This window comes from Betta splendens, chromosome 10 (assembly GCF_900634795.4).
Source record: "Betta splendens chromosome 10, fBetSpl5.4, whole genome shotgun sequence".
Taxonomy (NCBI): domain Eukaryota; kingdom Metazoa; phylum Chordata; class Actinopteri; order Anabantiformes; family Osphronemidae; genus Betta; species Betta splendens.
Genome location: NC_040890.2, coordinates 17522785 through 17544272, shown reverse-complemented (window position 1 = coordinate 17544272; position 21488 = coordinate 17522785). Strand labels below are relative to the sequence as shown.

At 46.4% G+C, this 21488-nt stretch overlaps 1 protein-coding gene across 3 annotated transcripts in view; it reads right to left on the bottom strand.

The window, feature by feature from the left end:
- Positions 1–76: 76 nt before the first annotated feature.
- Positions 77–21488, bottom strand: part of rxfp1 (relaxin family peptide receptor 1) — a 33618-nt gene continuing 12206 nt past the window's right edge. Inside the window, exons 3-18 of one of the 3 annotated variants that reach the window (XM_029165266.3) lie at positions 17907–17990; positions 15058–15163; positions 12283–12354; positions 11667–11738; positions 10981–11052; positions 10767–10838; positions 10578–10646; positions 10410–10481; positions 10153–10224; positions 8147–8218; positions 7606–7677; positions 7420–7491; positions 6918–7147; positions 4975–5385; positions 4687–4905; positions 77–3812 (exon numbers count right to left, since the gene is read on the bottom strand). In XM_029165266.3, coding sequence (XP_029021099.1) covers positions 3508–3812; positions 4687–4905; positions 4975–5385; positions 6918–7147; positions 7420–7491; positions 7606–7677; positions 8147–8218; positions 10153–10224; positions 10410–10481; positions 10578–10646; positions 10767–10838; positions 10981–11052; positions 11667–11738; positions 12283–12354; positions 15058–15163; positions 17907–17990 — 2072 coding nt within the window. In that variant the 3' untranslated portion in view covers positions 77–3507. Of the gene's footprint in view, positions 3813–4686; positions 5386–6917; positions 7148–7419; positions 7492–7605; positions 7678–8146; positions 8219–10152; positions 10225–10409; positions 10482–10577; positions 10647–10766; positions 10839–10980; positions 11053–11666; positions 11739–12282; positions 12355–15057; positions 15164–17906; positions 17991–21488 lie in introns of all 3 variants that reach the window. The other 2 variants (XM_029165265.3, XM_029165267.3) reach the window with 2 other exon arrangements.

Genomic DNA, 21488 nt, shown 5'->3' with positions numbered 1-21488 from the left:
TAAACGGAGGAAGTTCGCTCTATAAATAGAACACAGTTGAAGATGACCCGATATTTACCTCACACATAATAATAACCATCATATACTTTCATTTATTCCGTCAGGTGTCAGGTAGTTTGTAACATTTAGTGACGTTTAGTGGCATGTAATGAGGTTGTCCTAGCAAAAAACACCTTACTGTAAGAGGAACAAGTCTTCTGGTATAAATATATATGACAAAATTGTACTTAAATGTTATACGTAAGTAAATGTACCTTGTTATTCCCCACCAATATGATGCAAACAACAACTCCTCCATTTTGGTCCAAATTTAATGGCTCCACTTACATTAAACTTATTTTTAACTTGTTCAAAGCATGCTGTTAAATTAACTATAATACATTATATGTATAAATAAGCTATTATAAGTTGTCAAGCATATTATACTAAAACATGCAAACAAAAAACAAAACAATATTTTCATGGGCACATTTATTGTACAACACAGATCAATTGAAAAATCAATCGACAAAGTTACGATATGAATGGTGACATACGCTTGAACATACAATAAATCCACAAATCAAATCAATATTTTCATAAAAACAAATGCAGCTTCTATTGTAGCATGTCTCACATATTTGCAATGTCTGAAGAAGTCAACTGCCACAGGACTTTGCTCTTTGTTGAACAGAAGATCTGAAAGTTCTTGTGAATGACTGAGACTGTCCATTTACATTTACTCTACAGGGACTGGTGATGTGAAGCAGAGCCCAAGATGAAACCACCAGACCAGCTGGGGAATTCCTAGACACCACTGATACAGAAACAAATTGCTGCCCTCTTTGCAACAACTCTCAAATTGTAACTACCTCCTTCAATGGTGCAAAAGTGCTAAAGAACGTTTGAAGGACAATAAACAGAATAAAAGGTGAGCATTACACTTGGATAGTAGAGAAATGATTCACATTTCACATCATGAAGAAGCTTAAGTATCAGTAGATTATTCAATATGCTACAGCTTCAACATATTGGCAATCATTTATAATTGATTATGTATTATTATTAATTTGTGCATGACCACAAGAAAATAATTTATCAAATTCACCTATTTGTTTCTATTGCTGTTTTGTATCTGTTATACATTTTGTTCTATTTGCAGAATTTGTTACACACCAACCTCTAGTAGAAACCCTCCATTTAATAATCTGTCTCTCACATAATCCCCAGGGCCATACAGATAAAAACCTTCATGACTTGGCAGCCGCCTGCAGCTACTTCTGGTGCTCGTCTGGTGCCTGGGATCAATCCATCACATGCAGCTGTTGTAGTATTTGCCTGCAGGCGGCGCAAACTGTTCTGTTGCTGTTGCTCTTTTCTGTGTCTATTGTTAAGCGGTGCTGTCTGACTGTGCTGATGCTAATTGCTCCCCTCTACAGTTGATTTCAAACAGGCAGGGCCTCCTGCTGCTGGAAGCATGAAACTCACGCTTCCAAAGTGATTTCCCCACACAGCTGATTCAACTCTTCATTAGTAAAAGCAACAGCAAATGTCAAACCTTTGAGGAATGAACCTCCTCTGCTCAGTCACTGTTGTGATTGGATGGTGCTGAAATGTGTGTGTGCAAAACAAGGGTTACCACACACACAAACGTGGCCCTTCACCAAAATCAATTTCCTCTGCAGCATTCGTTAAAGCATCAACATGTAATTTATACTCCTAATAATTTTTGTTGCCTCAAAGCAAAACTAAATGTTGATGTGCATCCTGCATTCTCTGTACTCCAACAAATTTTTAAAACATTAGCAGCAGATTTCCTGTTTTCGAGAAACTCTTTAATCATATTAGTGTCTGTCTTATCAATAATTCAATTTTAATCTAATTTTACAAACAGTGGGCTAGTCATACAACAAAGAGGAAACCCGTGGAGTCTGTGGATTCACAACCTGAAAGCGTTATTGTCTCTTCATTCTCTGTTGGTTGAAGTAATTTCCATCAAATCTGTGGCTGCTTTAATAACCGTGCCTGCATAAATAATAGCACTACTGCAAGTAGTGGGGAAACAGGTCCCAATCTGAATAAACACTCATTTACAACTGTACAGGAGTTGTTGTACTGGATGCAGCCTGAGCCTGGTTCCCACAGTAGGTTTGCTAAACCAGCATCATTCAGGATCAATGACAAAATAATGGACAGATAATTGGACTGTTCAGCGACCACGGAGCTTTGAGTCCAAACGCACATTCAACACATTGAGACAAAACTCAAAGGCACAAAATGCGTGAAACAAATGAGAAAAGGGCCGCCAGCATCAAAGAATCAGATCAGGTCGCCATTCCTTCCCTCACCTCAATTTTATTGACATTTCTCTTAGAACAGACTTGTAATGTCTCAGTATCAGAACCTAAAGCATGGAAACAGAGTCAGAGGGCGGTGATTATGCTACACAGGAGACTCGCCGCTCGCAGAATTTTTGCTGAGCTCTTCAACCCCAATCAATGAAACTTGCTACAGCAGCGACTAAAAGTACAATATTTATTGTAGGTGTAATGTTCCTCGACAGTGCATCCGCATGAGCAGGAGTGTGTTCGTTCTGTGCTTCTCCAGAGTTGTTGGCATCGAAGCTCCAGGTTCAGACTAACTAAAATGAGCAGTACAAATGATGTACCTCTACGAGCCTCATTGACCAATAAGAGCCACAGCTGATGCAACCAGGACTTCCAGTCCCGTGGCTGACGTAACATGGCTCCAGGCAGCTGTCACGAAGGTAGGGATTGAAGCAAACCGGTGAAGGGGAACGTCCAGGAGCGAAGAGTGGAGGCTGTAGAAAAGCACGGACATGAACGTCCATGTCAACGTTATCAGTAGCTCCTAGGAAAAAGGTTGGAGCGCAGTATTTCCTGCAGGAAAATGTTAAAAGGTGACAATAATCTATAAAAATCATCATTGAGCGTACGCTCCAGTGCTTCACAAAATGCCAGCTACACCTCGATGGGACGCAAACGACGACGGGCTCAGGCAGAAACGCTTACATTCATCTTGGTTTAACCACATCGTCGTCGTTTCATCATTATTATTAGAAGTCACAACTTTTTATTTTTCCAAATGTAACTTTGAGTAGATTATTATTCAGCTCCCGTATCGTGTTTAGAAGAAATGATGAAAAAGCCTTTTGTGGGAAATTAAACCGAGCAGCGAAAGCGGTGGAACAAAAGCTTCCCCGTAAGTGGAACACGGCTTCTGTTCCGCATTGATAAGAGATGTTTGGGCGCAGCGTGCGGTCTTCATTAGAGGAGCTCTGCAGCCGTTCGAGGGGCTTCTGCGCCGACTTCAGCTGCCCGGGCGAAGCATGCACACCGCTCCTCCACAACACTAATGAACACTAATGACTCTGAACCACAGAGAGGGGTCCCAATACAAAACACGGACTGCTGTCAGAAAAAGTGCCTCTGTCGCAGGTTAACACCGAGCCCACGTCACGTTGAACAGGTGGAGGCGCTGCCACGACGAGCCCGTTCCTCAGTCTGTCTACTGGCTGCTGTGTGCGTCCACGTGGTTGCGTGTGGGCGCGCCCAGCGAGCCTCCGCCCGCGGCCTCCGCCTGCAGCCCCGGGCTCAGCGCCAGGCTGTTCTCCTGCAGCGGCCACATCTCCTGCCAGGTGAGCGACGGAGGATGGGCCGGCTGCACGCTGAGCAGCGGCCTCTTCTGCCGGTAGTTGGCCCAGACCTGCAGGATGGTCTCCTTGAAGGGGCGCGTGGTCAGCGTGTAGAGGATGGGGTTCAGCGCGCTGTTGATGGGCAGGATGAAAATGACCACCCAGGAGCTGATGGTGCCTGGCGACGGGAAGAGGACGACACACAGCAACGGTGCTCATCAGTGAAAACGCCTTGTTTCAGAGTCACAGAGGTACTACTACTACTACTACTACTACTACTACTACAGTACAAGTTAAGGACAGTAAAACTAAACAAAACCTTTAAATACTTATTTATATTGTATTATTTATTTATATTCCATAGAAAGCATCTGAATATATTTGACCAGTTGTGTCAAACCATGTAAAACATTGGAAACTAACTGTAATCCATAAATCTGCCAAATGTAAATAAGATATAAGATATAAATAAGAGCAATTGCATGTAAAGTATCTAAAAACATCCTCCAAACCTTCTGGCAAATCTAACAAGTTATTATCAAAGCAATAACATAACATGAGATAAACTGTATCGCTCCCTGAAGGGAAATTAAAAGTGATAGTTTTGAACAGCCTCTGACAATAAAACAATAACAATAAGGTAGAAGATTATTTTGATTATTGTCCGTTTCTGCTGGAGCCACTAATATGGCTTCGCTGTTTATTGGTATCAAACACGGTTTAAAGCATCCGACAAAGCGGGTGGGATTTAAAAGTGATTTTGAGCTTCACACGGGCCGGCGCGGAGACGAGGAGCTCCGCTGCCAAGAACATGATCCCCTCTAGTTTAAGTGGAGGATTCAGAAGAGTGGGCAGCTTTTGGAAAAGGCCGCCTGGAGCCGAGCCACAAAGAGCTTCAAGTAAAATCAATAAGATCCTGAAATCAATCCCAGAACAAGCAGCCAAGATGTGAAAGTCTCCCACACCTGCGACTAGCGGAGCCTTTTCAGCGCTTCCTGCATTAAATCTAGGAAAGGACAACTGTGCTGGAGGTCACGGTGCGTCTACTATACCGGGAATCTCCACCTGCAGCAGTGACAGGATCTTGAGGATGAAAATGGGGATCCAGCAGAGGGAGTCGGTGATGACGATGGAGAAGAACCTCTTGGCGATGGTCACCTCCTTCTTGATGTGGTTGCTGTACTTGGTGGTCTGCGTTCCCGTCCTCTGGATGTTGTAGAACATGCTGGCGTAGGACAGGACGATGATGAGGAAGGCCACCAGGTTCAGACCTGCACAGAGGCGCACGTTAGTGTCCGGACCACGGCGGCGCGTCCCCAGCGGCGACAGCGCGTTCCCACCCAGGAAGATGACGATGGAGTAAACGTGCGCCCACAGCGTCTCCGGCTGCTCCGAGTGCAGCGGGAAGCAAACGCCGTTGGTGCCGTAGAAGTTGCGAAACAGCCTCTTGCAGACCAGCGGCAGGAAGGCGATGACGAAGCCGAAGAGCCAGATGCCCAGCAGGATGGAGACCGTGCGCCGCCAGCCCGGCGTCAGGTACTTGAACGGGTACACGATGCAGATGTACTTCTCCAGCGTCAGGTACGTGAGCAGCAGCACCGACACCTCCGTGGACAGCATGGCCAGCGAGCCGATGACCTGGCACTGGCCGCTGTCCATCCAGGCCTGCGCGTGCCGGTTGTACTCGCCGCGGAACTTCAGGTCGTAGGCGCCGATCATGAACAGGTAGATCCCCATCAGGCCGTCGGCGCCTGCGGCGACACAAGAGCACAGGGTTGTCGCCCGCGAGGCCCCAGGTGCTCGCCCCCTGGGGGGAAGCGAGACCCGGCGCTCACGTGGGCATCATCGTGGGTTAATGCTTAAAGCAGAGGGAAGATGTCTCTCACAGCCGCTCTCTGAAATGACGTCTAGGACTTAGCCTTGCACGGGCTGTGAACTGCTCTTGTGTTATTGAACCAAACAGGATGTGGGTGCGCGGCCCCGCGTCGGGTCCACGTACGCGTCGTAGCGGTCGCTCCGCGTCAGGCGTTTAACGCTGCATTTCAGGGGCGGCAGAAACACACCATTAAAGTAGATTAAAAAATGGGAATGAACATTTTATTCCCGCACGTCTCGCTGCCTCCACACGCGGAGCTGTGTGAATAATCAGGCTGTGACTTTAACCAGGCTGCTGCTCGTCTCCGTCGCAGCCCTTTAACGACGTGACTAACGGCGACGCGCAGACACCTCCTGTTTGCATCAAGACACATAATCCATTGTTGCTCACACAGACCATTTCTCAGGCGTTAATTATCTTAAGCTCTGTTTACGCCTAGTCCGTCACCACCACAGGTTGGACGTGGTGGTAATAAAGGGGAGGTATTAAGTGGGACGCAGCGTGAGATAATGAACAACAAGCGCCATCCGCCTTTTCCTTTATGGAGCAGAGCATCACGCACCATTTCTGCTCGGCATCGTCTCGGATCTGTGCTGTATAATTAATCCACAGAGGATCCCTTCAATTTAACTTACAAACTTTCAACTCTTTTAATTATAGTTTCTTTTGTTTTATAATGTTATTGTTTTTCATTCTCCATTCGTTGACATACCATAATTAAGTCATGTCCCCTCTGATGTATAATTTAAAAATGACAAGCTACATAACACATATTATATTTTGAAGCCTTATTCCACCTTATAATAAAGCAGAGAATATCGTTGCCTTAAGACTTATTTCATTAGAACAGACACATCTTCCATCTCACTGTGACGACTCCAAAGCTCACTTTATATTTACTGGTCTTTTCCATGTGAAATGAAACAGTCTATTTTTAACAAGCTGTCTGTGTGAACCCCTGGTGACGTCGACACGGGCTGCGGTCCGGAGCTTTACATCATCTCATACGCAACGGCTCTGGATCGAAAGTGACAGAAAAATGCTGCGCGCTCCCAAATGCGTGATGACATCTTCTGTTATCTTGGTGGATGACTGCGTGAAAACGCAATTATTGAATGGGCCAGAGTTTAAAGCGAACTGTCATCCCTGAGCACTTCGCTGAGTGTGTGAATTTTTGCCATGTTAATGAGCGCGTGTGCAGACTGACTGTTGATGAAACTGCAAAGTCATTTCACATTTCCTTAGTTTTAACCTCAGACACTGGGAACCTGCGTCCTTTTGCTTTGCAGTATTAGCCGTTTCCATCCTCTGCTGCCTTCCTGTGTCTGTGCTGCCGTTTCATTTCCAAATATTGAATTTGTGAATTAAAACCTCTCACTGAATCGGTGTGAACGCGAGGCGACTCACAGCAGAGGGAAATGATGCACATGGCGTGCAGCTTGTTCTCCGAGCGGATGTACGAGCGCATGCAGATGACGAAGACGTTGCCGAAGCAGGTGGTGGCCGACACCACCCAGACGAAGACCCGCAGCACGATGTTGGCCAGCAGGTCCTCGAAGGACGAGATGCCGTCGGTGTTGGGTTTGCAGCTGCGCACGTGAGGAGCGTAGCCGCAGTACTGGAACTTCTTGAAGTAGCTGTGACGCAAAGAGGAAAAGACACTGGTCTCCTGCTGTTTGACTGCATCCCACTGTAACCTTGATGGAAACCCCTGATTGCATTTAAGACTGAAGGACAATTTATTCAGGACGTGTGCAGGTCTCAGGCTGGTTTATGCAGAGAGTCAGTGGATTACAGTGAGCCCTGACGGCTCCACAGCGTTAGCTTATTATCCACAACTGCAGGAAAAAGTGCATGAAAAGTGGACGGCAGTTATTCTGAACAAAGAGCAAAATAATGATGTACTCACATGTGAGTCAAGTATTTGAGTGGTTCGAACATCCGCCGCTGTATGTTCCCAATTTCAATCCCTTCTATGCTCCTGTGGGGGGGGAGAGAGAGAGAGAGAGAGAGAGAGTTTTTCTACAATATATCTATACAGCAAACAGCAAAAAGACAAACAAACAAACAAACAAACAAACAGCATGACACTCACAGTGACTTCAGCTTGTACAACTTGTCAAAGTGGTCGACCTGCAGCTCCACGATGGGATTGTACGATATGTTCCTAAAAACCAACACATTCAAGTCAAAAGAAGAATTGTCTAAAATAATAACAATTTAAAGTGTGTTTATATCTATTTAAGAGTTCAAATATTCTATCATTGTTGTGATTTAGTCAAGAATGATGTAATCCCGTGACATCTATGTAGGAAGAGACTCACCGTTTGCTTCTGCTGCATAGTGACTTTACTGTAACAGATGCACTACAGATGCATTCAGCAGGAAATTCCTATAAGCAGCATGCAGCGTAATGCTAGGGTCTAATCAAAGTTCGCTCAAATCTCAGGAAAGAGCTTTCTGTGTTTTCTAATTTCACAGAAAAGCATAATCCTGCATATAGTCAGATTTTTGTACCGATAAATACAGCAATTCCCTGAAAGCATTAAAAGATAAGCCCTGTTACATATTTATAGGATAGGTACGCATGCGTACAGAACTTTTCATTCCAGAGCATGTGTATAAATAAAACTCACAGTTGGAGCAAATCTCCCAGTAAGACGAATAGATTGGGAGGGATGGCCACCAGTCTGTTGTTGGACAGATCTCTGTGTGCGAGACGAAAACACATCAGAACCACAGACGCAGCAGACGTACAACCTTCAGTATCAGATCCTGAGAGGAACTCGTACAGAACAAAGGGACCGCGACAGAGCGACAGCTGAAAACCAAGCACGGCGTCACCTTCTCAAAGCGGCCGCCGTTTTTAATTTAGCCCTAAAAGCCTGGGCACGGACCAGATCCTCTCACTGCAATGAATACGCACTCACTGGTCACTTCATTAGGCAGCAGCAGCATTCCAATAACAACGGTACAAAAGTCCTGTTTCTTTGTTGATTCCTTTTTTCTTTCAAGAGCAACACTGCGAAAGCCGCAAATACACGAGTTGTTTGCTACAGTATTTTATCCTACAGTCAAAGAAATGATTGAAGGAAAGCAAAAAATGCAAATATGATGATGGTTTGATTTTGTAAAAGTCTTTTCTAAAGTAATTATCAGCAGATGGGACTTTAACAGGAGTAAATGACACATTTGTTGGGATTCTTCTTTGTTTTCTGTTTGTGCAAAGATAATTATTGAGAAGAGGAGCGACGCCTCACAATCACTGTGTGTGATGGTAGCGGTAAACCAGGTCAGCCAGTTACCGACTGTGTGGCTCAGTGGTAAATGGCACAGCACAAACATTTGTTAATTAAACTACGTGACATCATCTGGATGCTTCACAAAGACAGCTGCACTTTTATGCGATTGTCTCCGTATTCACAGCGCAGACAAAGAAGGCCTCCACTATCTGAGCCACAGGAAGAGGGAGGCTAAAAATAGTGATACTTCTGTTATTTTGATCATCCTGTCTCTCAAATATCCACTGAAAACACGAGGTTAAATCAATAAAGAAGAGGCGAACCTCAAAACAAGAGTTTGCACAGGGCTTTTAACAGCTACAAAAAGGCCGAAGGCGCCTCTGGAATGGAGTTTGTGAAGTAAGTAAAGCAGAAAACAGCAGACGCACACTGTGCAGCCCTCCAGAGGTCGACAACAGCACAACAAAGGTCAAAGACGCTGCAGCGATACTGTACCAGTGCTACGACGTCAATAAATAAGACCCAGATGTCGTGGGTTAAAGACTGACGTGAAGCAGCACAGAGCTCATGAACTCACTGCAGTCAGTGAGACAGCGACCGTCTCCCACCAGCCAGGCTCGAGTGGCCGCTGAACCACCTATAGCTGTGACTGCGAGTGCGTCAGCCGTGATAGACGCTGCCTCTCGCCCAGTGACAGCTGGGACGGCTGCAGCAGCCCGCAGCCCCATGAGGCGGGCGCTGGGAGTGATGGATGGATGGATGGATGGATGGATGGATGGATGGATGGATGGATGGATGGATGGATGGATGGATGGATGGATGGATGGATGGACGGATGGATGGATGGATGGATGGATGCTGGTGCAAAACACTCCAGATTCCTCCTCCTCTGCCAAGACGACGGGCGCAACTACGCTGTCACGGATGAAATAACTGCTTCGGGGAACAGTGTTTGTCCAGGGCTTAATAAAACATCGGGGCATAAATAAAAGCATGATCAGTGAGACTTTGGAAAATGATGAACAATCGGTTCACGAGTCTAACGTGACAGAGATCTTTCCTCGAAAAAAGCTGAGGCCTGAACGTTGTCAAAGGAGATCCCTCGTCTCCGACAGCCTCTGAAGTACACAGCTGCTTATTCTTACCAGAATAAAGGCCTGGACAACAATGAAGGTGAATAATGAATGCACTTATTGTTGGCTTCAGTCTTTTCTTGCAGCCGTTTCATGATTTTACTGAATGTGGACTGTCAGTGCTGCAAACATAAGGAATCCGGAGATGAGGGATTTACAAACGTTGCCTTTTTGGGCATTTCTGCAAATCATCCTGAAAAGGCTCCACTTTTATTACTTCATGCCGTTCCTTCATGCGAACCGCTGGTGCAGTCAGAGTGAACTCACAGTTCTCCGAGCTTCTGCAGGACCGAGAACGCCTGCTCGTGAACATGGCCGATCCGGTTCCGCTGCAGGACCCTGCAGAGAGGCGATAAAACCACAACCACCGTCTGACCTTGTTACACAAGTTCATAAAGTGCCAGCATTGATTTCACGCCCAAGACAGTAAAACAAGCCAGAGCCAAGAAACGGAGGCTGATCTTCCAGCTTCTCAAAGGAACATTTTATAGACAAAAACTTGAATTACCTACTTTTATACTTACAAAACTGTCAACATGCTGCAGGAACAGAAGGAGACGTTTTCAATGGTTTCTATGAGATTTCCTTCCAAATCCCTGGAAAGAAAAAAACATGTTATTAAATCTGCAGACACACAAAAGTGTGTCACTTTAAAGACAGACAGGCGTTGGGTTCCCTGACATCCCACTTACAGCCAGTTCAGTCTTGGCATTTCTCCACAAATGTCATCCAGCCTCGTCAGAGAGTTGTTCAACAAAACCCTGTCAATCAGCGAGAGACGCGGCAGCGAGGCGTTACCTCCATTCTGTCATCAAACCAATCAATAGCGGCGCCGTGGGACGTTTGGGGAACGTCCAGAAGAAGCGAAAAGTGAAACTCACAGCAAAACCAGGGAGTTGAGACCCGAGAAGGTGGTGGGGGTGATGTGGTGAATGTTGTTGTTCTCAAGGATCCTGTCAGAACAACAGGAAACCGTTTCAGCCTCATTTGCTGTAGATTCAGGAATATGATCGATTCTCTGGAACAAACACCAGTCGGTGACACGGTGTCGAAGTCGCATCTTGGTATTTTACTAGAATCAGAAAACAAACGTACAACCACTCGAGCTTGTGCAGGTCCTGGAAGACGCCGGGCCTCAGGACGGAGATCCTGTTGTAGCTCAGATATCTGCGAGACAAGAGAGGCGTGAAGCCACACGTATCCAGGCACTGACTGCTTTTCTATGGATCAGGTCAGTATATATATAATATAACCAATAGCTTCTATATAATATGAGTAGGTTTTTATTCATCAGGGTTTTTCTTTCTTTAGCGGGAGTTAAATCAGTTGGTCGCCTCATGCATTTGGCTGCAAAAACCTTCGCTGATTCACTGCAGGACGACCGTGACCCCAGTGATGAACCGTAGTAGAACCGCATTGAACGGACCTGGACTGCACAGGTTCCCATGGTACCTTAGAACAAAGCGCTCTAATTCCTCAGCGCTGACATTTAGCCTCAGCGCTCTCTATGCAGCGCCTCATTGTATTACACAAAGCATTTAAGTCAGGAGAAATGTCTGCTGCGCCATCAGATACGCAGGCAGCTCGCACACAGCCTGAGCAACACCGAGGGTTCCACCCGGGGAGCTAATCCCCCCAATAATCACTTTGCCTGGTGAAGGCGAGGGCGGCTCGGTCGGAGCTGAGGGCCTTGGTTTTATGCTGCGCTTCGCTCCATGTCGCAACGTTCACGCAAGCACAGAAAATGCCTTTCTGCCTTTTACAGACACGGGCAAACTCACAGTCTGGTCAGGTTGCACAGGCCTTTGAACGCGCCGGGGCTCACGTCTCCAATCCTGTTGTGCTGCAGGTATCTACAGAGAGAAGATGGATTCAACACAGGACCACAGCGTGTTTAATGAGGACGAAGGTTCCGCGTCGATATCAAGCGATCGCGGCGGACTTGACTTTCACAGCGTCTTTGTTTTCCATGCGGATGTTTGCTCACACGTCTCAGAAATGCTGCGTCCAAACGTGAGCAGCGACCGAAGGCCGAGGGCGTAAAGCAGCCGAAGGGTTGGCTGACGATCAGGCGGTCACGCCATCAGACGGCTGTGGCGGCGCGGCGAGCGCTTGATAAACGGCATAAATCAGCTGTGAACGCGTTCCTCCAGCGCCCACAGCCGCGTCCCACACGTCGCCTTTGTTGTTGGGAAACATCTTTGTTGTATTTGTCACTCAAAGTCAGGGTGTCTGTGTGTGTGTGTGTGTGTGTGTGTGTGTGTGTGTGTGTGTCGGCTGCAGCACGCTTTACTGATGGCCGCATACTAACAACGCGCCCGATTATGTAGACGACTGAATAAAAGGTGGATCAATAAAAATAGATGACACGCAGGCCAGAATTCACGGGAAACTCACAGCTTCTGGAGACTCTGGTATTTAAAGAAAGCGTTTGCCCTCAGTTTCTGGATCTGGTTCCTTTGAAGAGACCTGAGGGATGAGAAGAGCTTTAAAATCAGAATACAGAATCGGGTTTGTACTGTGAACAATGCTCATCGACATTCAGCAGCGCTCCCGGAACAGCTGAGCAGCTCCCACCTCACTGTCAAGGTTAAGGTCTCAACACACGGCTTTTAAATAATACATCCTAAAACCCTATTGATTCCTAATTAATAAGGTCTTCAAGCCAGAGGATCCTAATCAACTTTACAAAGACCTCGTCCGCAGAGGAACTTCTACTTTCCAGACCGAGTTTGCAGGAACATACATAGAACTACAGCAAGTTCCATTTGTAGGATCAGAATTAATAACAACATACATTAAAAACAGGGCGTTTTCACCGGGACATTAAACGATTCGAAGGCTTTTATCGGATTAAATGGCGTTGAACTCAGTCTTGGGACTGATATTTTTTCTACCACGACATCACCTGCGACCGTTTAACAGATGAGTCTCGCCCGTTTCTGTGGCAACACTGGACTCTGGAGACGCGACGAGCGATACTGTAGAACCTGACTTAGCACCATCTTCATTCTCTCCTCTCCTGCTATTACTGATCACAGGCATTTTAATCACGGAACAAAACCTCTTGTCTCACTCGGTTTCTTAAGTTCTGAAGTTAAGCTGGCACAACTCAACGTGACACCTCTGCATGATAATTATTGGTGCTGCTCAGCCCACATATCTGAGTGTCATTTGCTCCCGGGCTCTGTCTCGCCACTCAGCGACTCATGCAGCCTGTTTAAAGTGGAGCCTCCACATTGTGCTTCTCTTAATCTACCGCAGCATTCAGGCCAATGTAAATAAATGAATGTGTGTTATAAGATAAAAGCAGGTTCCCACTGTAGCTCTGCTTTTCTCTCTTACATTTCATCTTCTGGCTAAATAATACGCAGCTACTGTATGAAATCAGTTTCCACTGCTATGATGATGACACTTAGCTGCGTGTGTTGGTGAATACAGACGAGCCATTAGAGTTCAGCTTCTCTGCGGTCGTCAGGAAAACGAAGGAAAATGAAATGCTGATGGTGATTATTGACTCCGGTCCGGCAGAAACCTCAAATACGGTCAGCTGTCGCCAGTAATCTCTGCATTAGATCTGATCCCACCCTCTGGTTTGAGCCATCGGTCGCTCCCTCATTATCCCTCCTTCGTCTCATTATCAATGATACAGTACATTCTGATTATTAATGCAGATTTGGGTCGTCAGACTCGAGCGCTGACCGTTCAGGGCCTGTGTGATCGCTGTCGTCGGCTTTGGACGCCACCCTCACTTTACAGAACACAGGCTGCAGCCATATGATTGAGGCCAGTGCATTAATTAGAATGAAAACATTTCCAGCAGCTGAATTCACGGCACCATAGTCAGACTGCAGACTCCATTTAGTTAAAAGGTCGCGCAGATAAGCTCCAATTTGACCGACTGCTGCGCCGTGAACGCACGGAGACAATAGAGACACTTTTGGGGAGATTCTGGGTTTAAGTGAATGCTGACGCATTTGCATGGAAGTGAAAATGGAGTCCTCTGACGGCAAACTGGGCCCGCGGGCCGGTATTGTTATGTGTAAACAAGACGGAGCATTGTGGAGCAGATGAATAGCTGTCTGGGAGCGCAGCGTGATAATGGAGCACCTACCGTGTTTTACTTGTGTTTATCTCTTTTCTGATCCATAACATACAGTGAAGCATCTCATTACTTTGACTCTAGCTATTTAAACACTGAGCTTCTGAACCTTTCCTGATGACAAGAATCTTTAAGTTGTGTGTTTCTTACTGTTCCACCTGTGAATCACACAGTGACTTGCTGTGACTTGTACAGTATCAACTCCCACCTGTCATGCAAACATCAACAAAAGGGAAAATATGTCACTTTAAAACAAAATATAAGCAAAGCTTATATCCTTTTACATAAAAGCTTGTTCTTGCTCTGTTTCTTTTACTCGTTATAAATGATTGACACCTGTAGCTGCGTCCCGTTGGTTCTGGCCTGTCTGGTTCTGGTTCATCAGTGATTGTGAGAACTGGTGTAATGAAAGAGTTCAGTGATGGTGACCGTGAGGCCAGTGATCTCTCCAACAGAGAACCTGGCAACGACACTCCGTCAATCAGGCTTTTGTGCTGGAGTGGTTAAACTGCAGCTTCAACGCCAAAAGGAATTTTAAGCTCTTAGAGCGTGAAGGAGACGCCAGAACACTGGCCTTCGAGCAGCTGATGAAAACCACGTAAAGCCCTGAATTAATACTTCTGCACATGACTGTGAATGAATTCTGTTTTGGGCCATTTGTGCTCCGCATTTCATGGCAACCCGTCAACTCGTTGTCAGGACATGTCATGCTGTCAGGGTTGTTGTTGACATAGAGAATTTCAGTCTGACCAGAAATAAACGCAGTCGTGAACTGGTTTCCTGCTCCAGACCCCGTCACGCACCTCAAACCACCATTAAATTATTAAAGTTTCCTTTCAATGGCGGTGATGAGACGTCATCACACGCAAGCAAAAACCCCAAACACTGGCGTGAGGACGCCTTTACAAGAACTTCAAGGATGCTGCTTATCAGCTGGATGTGAAAGGCTCGACTGAGTGGAGGGGGTGGGTTCTGCCTCGCGTCGCACAGACACAGAGAGCGACCGAGGCTTCCTGGGGACTGTCTGAGCTCCGAGAGATGGGAGAAATAAGGGGCTATTTTCTACTCACATCATGGTGACGTTCGTCGCCACCTCGGGGACGTCTCGCAGCTGAGCGCTGTCGCAGTCCAACTCCAGGTCCCGGCACTGGCAGAGGTGAGGAACCGCGCCGAGCACTGGAGCGGGCGGAGAGGAGGCGGCATTAACATGAATGCTAGAAAGACAAGGGCTAAAGCATCAACTCATGTTGGTAATAGTTAATAACAGACTCGGCCTCTCTGGACTACTCACTGAATAATCCTGGGTTAAGCCACCGCTGAATATCTTTAATTAAATCCCACTTTGTCTTCCAGCTAGTTTTTCTGGGCCTCCTGGCTCCGATAAAAGCAAATTATTTGAGAAGAGACTCTGGAGTTAGCCAAAGGGAAGTTCACGAAGAGCCGCCCACTTCCAGGCAAACACAATTACAATTACAGATAACTACACGTCAGAGAGAAGTCACATTTGACTCTCGTTTTAGTCAACAGAACATTTTCATTAAGCAAAGGCCGAGGCCAGAAATAAAGAGAACGCAATCTGATTAGCTCCCAGCAGGTCAGATGATTTCATCAGATACTGGCTACGCAATCTATTACAAACCCTGGGTGTTTCATTTAGAATTTACTGTACACCCACTGTAAAATACTACACATTTCCCTCATCACATTTTCCTATTTGGGGCCTAATATTGATAATGTTACCCAGCTGAAATCTCAACAGTAAATCGGGGCATGTGTTTATGTGGATGCTTCCTTTGCAGCTAATTAAAAATAATAATGCTGCAGTTGTCAGCTAATAGTCCCTTATAATAAAAGCTAATTAATTTAGGAGGAAGTGACTCACAGTAACAGAAGGAAACACTTTTATTTTTTATTACTATTTTGAAGCTGGCTTATTTTTAGCTTTCCACACACGTACAAATCTCAAAAAAGTTGCAATGAGCACATTGTCGTCCACAAAATAGCAAAATGTGAACACAACGGCGTGAAACTGTGTCCGACTGGCATCGATCATCAATAGCTACAGCCTCTGACAGTCCTGAACGCGACCTGCTGCCACTTCAAACCCCACAAACGGGAAAAGCTGGGCAAAACTCTGGAGGAACAGATCCCTTTCTGGAGGATCGAGGCTTCGGGGAGGAGGGGATTCTGGCCCACAAACAGAAAAAGTGCACCTGACATTTAAATAACAAACAAAGAAGTTTATCTGAGCCGCACATTAAAGACGCTACGCGTGCGCAGGTGGCTGCTGATCCCCTCAGGTGGAGTTTAGCTTATTGGCATTTTCAGTGTAAAGAGAAAGAATTGAAAGACTATTATTCAGAAATCCATCCATGAAAAGCAAAATGATTGTGGTGGAGGAGTCTGCAGGCGCCCGTGACCCTCAGAGATTTGCAGGCAAGGGCTCAAAATGACAAAATGACACAACGTGACTGGCCTGACTAAGACCGGCTGGGAACCAGACCTGGACCCCCCCCCCGCTCCACAACCTTACATCTATTCAACATAATCAAACAAGTAAACCTTGTGAGGCTTAATTACCCACTTCACAGCACTCTCACATTCAGACGTGCGCTGGAGGACGCAGCTTCAGGATTCTCTCATGTCCTCAAACACCTGTGTCATGGCTAATTGCAGACTGCTGCTTTGGGACTGAATACGTTCCCTCCACCTTCGTCTGTGCACAAGTGGCAATTTCACGTTAGGAGGAAATAAACAACGGTGACAACTTGATTTCCTCTGACCTGTTTATAATTATGTTAACAATAGGGCCATGCTCACACATTTCAACTTCACAACGACTGATGAATGTCCTCATGGATTTAACAGCATTCATTTAAAGCACTGACTGAGAGGAAACTGAGACACAGGTATCAGGTACTTGCATTTATTTTATTCTATAACTATAAACTAACTAACAAAGCAGGGGAGTTAAGTGATGTGAGGTGAGTCTAGTGAGGTTTAATTAGCCCTTTCACACACAGATTTCCCATTCTGATGTGGCCTAAGACTCGAAGCTCTGTGCTACTGTTCTTTCCCCAGACATCGGTGTAATAACTGATTGCAGACAGAATATCAAACGCTGCCTCCACCTGCAAGACGTGACTGTGGAGCCAGTTTAACCCACGCCGTGTCAGCAGGAGGTAGGAAACCTCTTCAGTCTGTTATCAAACCTACAGGGGGTCATTGTTCGCAGCCTCGGAGCTCGATACAGCAGGAGGGGCTGATTAATGCCTAGTTAATCAAAAGGTTTATGGGTGAAATGTGAAATTCTAGCAGATTCTGCAAAATGTTCAGCTCCCGTGTTCTCTGTAGAGCACAGAAGGTTTCTAGTCAACACAAGGGAAGCAGGAGGAGGCTCACGAAGCTGCGTCTAGCTAATTACTGTTGGTAAATGGTGCAGTAAAAGTGATGCATGGAAACAATCATACATACAAAGATCAGACCATTCACACGTAAAGGCGACATCCACTCTTCTAACTGCAGGTCGGTGGAGTGTGTGAGGAAGCTGGAGTTGGAGCCAATCATTAGAAAAACGCAGCACAACCAGCAGTGACAGAACTGGAAGTTTAATCAAAGCTAAACTGAAAAATGAAAGGCTCCACGTGGGAGAACTTCCAGTATTTATCTGTATTTGACTGTGAGGAGGAAATAAACAACTGTGACAATCTGACAAATTAAAAGCACAATTAGAGTGATGGTTTTTCATCTTTACAGAATCCGATGAATTTAAGCAAACCGTATGAATTTAAACAGAAAGGAAACAAATAACTGTACAGAATTAAATGTACTTTTTCATGTAGGCAGTTTCTATCAGTATCTTTCATTGCATCATAAAACCTACTGTAGAATCCTCTCACTCACAAATAGCAGCACTTACAGCATATGTTGGACTTGGTCCCCGTCGTGTAGCTTGGCATCCCAAAATACTTGTCAAAAAGATGAGGCCATCCATTATTATCTCCTAGAAAAAACACAAAGGAAGAAACAATAAATCATTTGTTCAAAAACTGTCTGTTAGGAGTGAGATCAATCAATCAATCTCCTCCGCTTGAAAGACGGCTCGGCTCACACCCAGCACGCAAGTACTGTAGAAGAAGAAGAAGAAGAAGAAGAAGAAGAAGAAAAAGAAAAAGAAGAAAGGAGAACAAAGAAGAACAAAGTACACAAAGGAGAAAGAAGAAAAAGGAAAAGAAGAAGAAAGAAGAAGAAGAAGATGAAGAAGGGAGAACAAAGAAGAAGAAAGAAGAACAAAGTAGAACAAAGGAGAATAAAGAAAAAGGAAGAGAAGAAGGAAAAAGGAAGAAGAAAAAGAGTAGTAGTAACACTGACAGGTGGGAAAATGTTGGCTGCTGCCAACAATCTTGAAGGAGGTTCAAGTAGAACAGAACCTTGGCGACGCAGACGGTCGGGGCGGACGTTGGCACGGCGCCACGCTGGCGCGCCGCTTCAGGCCGGTGCCGGTGCTGGTGGTGTAAGGACGCCACGGACGCCATCTTGGCAAACCCTGGGCTCCTCGCATTGTCTGAACCCCAAAGCCGGCGATGACTTCCTGTGACTCATGCCCACGGCGTGCTCGTCTCCCAGCAGCTCCCTCGCTGAACCCACACGGCCTCCGTCCAATCCAGCAGAGCTCAGAGTCTGATCAGCTATTCAGGGGAACGCGGCGGATGTTTGACCTCAGTCCTCAGGTGGTTGCGGTCGTATTCCCACGATCTAAATGTGTTATTTGCCCAACACTGTGTGTGTCCTTGCAAACAAAACAGCTCATCGCTTCAGTTATGGCCTTCTGTGGGGATTGTGGAGTCCGGGGAGCTTCTGCTCCTGTAGGTACAGTAACCCCGCTGTCAGCGCCGAGCCAAGATAAATGAGCCGAGGTGTGTGCGGTGCACCTCCAGCTGAATATTTTATGAGTGGCTGCGATCCAGGTCGGCATCGACGCCTTCACAATAGGGCAAACAAGCTGTACAACATCAGAGCTCAAGACGGTCGACACCGCTTTAAATCTGTGTTACGACGCCCAGCACATCTGAGCCGTGGGTGAAATACAAACAATGACAGTGCTACTATGAGGTTGAAGAATTCATGCACTGAAACGTGTTCTAATATGTGATAATGTGAACCTTCTACTGCTGTCGTCTGTTTATCTCCCTAGAAAGAAGGAGCTCCATTGCCACTGATGACGCTCTGTTTTTACCCTCTTCGTCTGTGAGGATCCTCATCCTGGTCATGATTACCTCCAAAGGTGTCTCTGCATTATGATCCATCCATCCGAGCGTTATCTGGGAACGTCAGGGGATTTTACAACTCGCCCCCGGAGTCGGCGCTCGTCGAGCACAAACAAGGGCTGTTCTGTGGCGCTCACTGACGTACTAATTAGAACTTGGCCCGTCTTCAAATGGGTCTCCATGCTGGAGTAGCTGCAGAGACGCCACGACGCAAGAGTGTGAAAACCTTCAATAACTCCAGTGTGTTAGTCCTGCGAAAACATTTTAAAAACCACTAATCTGTGTTTGTCTTTCTTTCCTAAATACAAATTTGTACAGGACGCACATTTGAAATGACAGTAGCAGCCGAGCTGCACTGGCCCCGTGTGAAAAAGGCTGCAGGCAGCTGATTTACACAGCGGGAGCTTTTTGATGAATGGGTCCCTGCACTGTTTGCACAGAACACAGAAGCTACAACCAGAGGTGACCAGCAGCAGCAAAGAGTCCCAACATGAGAGGCATCTGAGAGGGGGAAGCACAGCTTTGAGCAGAAACCAGCCTTGGTCCAGCGTCGCTTCCGCTCCGTCTGAACACATTCACCAGAGTTTTGGTCTTTCAAAGCGCGGCTGCTGTGGCATCGCCGGCTGCGATAAAAGGCAGCCGACAAAAGGCCGCGCTCCTGAACGACAGCGGCTTCAGATCTGGGACACAGGTCTGCAGCACAAAGCGATGAGCGACAACACAAACACGTCCTGGTCAAAGCGGAGGAACCGCACACGTAGCGGCAGCGTCTCAGGGCCGTGACGCACGAAGCCGATGCCAGCCTGCGTCTGTCGCTCGGCATCGGCCGCTCGGTGGACGACCGGCGCCGGTCGTCCACCGCCCACTGGCAACGACTGGACGCCTTTTCGTGGAGTTTCGCAGGTCGGACGGTGTCAGAGCTGTCGGACGGTGACACCGGTCTGTTGAGCTCAGTGAGGAGGAACAGACGTTCTCTTAATTGGACCGACCGCCCGTCGCCTGCCGCCGCTGGCTGAACTAACCTGCAGCTAACGAGGCTCCAGCTGAGCGTAAGGAGGCCACGGCACCCTGCTGGGCCCGTTCTCCGCTCCCTCCTGCTGATTGTCTGCGTCGTGAACCTGTTGTGTGACACTTGGCTTTTCATTTACAGTGAGGCACTTTTCATTCCGTCCATGTGACATGAGACCAACAGTCAGTGGCAGGTACTTCAGACGCTCCTCTTCATCGCATTAACACTATAAACCTATTCTATTTAACTATTCTGTTTACATATAGTAAACAGTATAAACGAGGCAAATAAACGAGTCCTTAACCCGTTCACTCGGACACGAATGCGACTTCATTAATCCAGAGCCAGAAATAAGTTACATGTTGATTTTAAAAGTGCTAATTAAAATTTGGATGAAAGGACAGACAGCAGAAAACTCACAATTGCTTCGGCTTCGTGGAGATTCTGAAGCATCTGAACATGTGCTGTGTAACTCCGACCCAGCTTGACGGAACAGATTCCACTCGTGAAGACTCACGGCGTGATTCAGGATCACAAGCGTGACCTTCTGCTCTACAGTTTCCTCCTCTACGCGTCTGTTTTCCATCTAGTCATCGGGCACAAATCTATATACATCACATATAAAACCGTACCCGACACTTTCACAAAGGCACACGATATTAGAACAAATAAGTAAAATGAAGTTGTCATATTCTGCTCGCGTTTCCTTTGAAATATTAAATATCTCCTCATGAATTCATTAGTTCTCGCTCGATTCACACGTGTGGTTTTCTTGTTAAATGAAACGAGCCTCCAGCAGGCGCCGCGACCCCGCGGGGAGAAATATTTGACTTGCGATTACATGTGGCACTTGGAGCAGTTTGGCAGCCAGGCCTCTAAAAGTGAGGCTCCGTCAGCCTGTGGCTGAGAGATACTCATTCAGATGAGCTAATTCAGCAGCGCAGCCTGAAACCCACGAGCAGCGAGTTACAACAAACGTCTCATAAGAAGCAAGGACGGGACCTGGAGGTGGGCACGCTGTGGGATTGATGACCACATCGATTGGTGGAGTCACGCTGCTCCTCGTTCTCCTCCATGGGCTTCTAGGACTTCAAAGGCTGAATGCAGATGAATTGATATTTGCCTGGTGATTGATGCAGGGTTCGATTATGATCTGAAAGCTCCATTGATCTAAATGACTTCCCTATGGATCAGTGTTCCCAGTATTGACAATGAATGTTTAGAC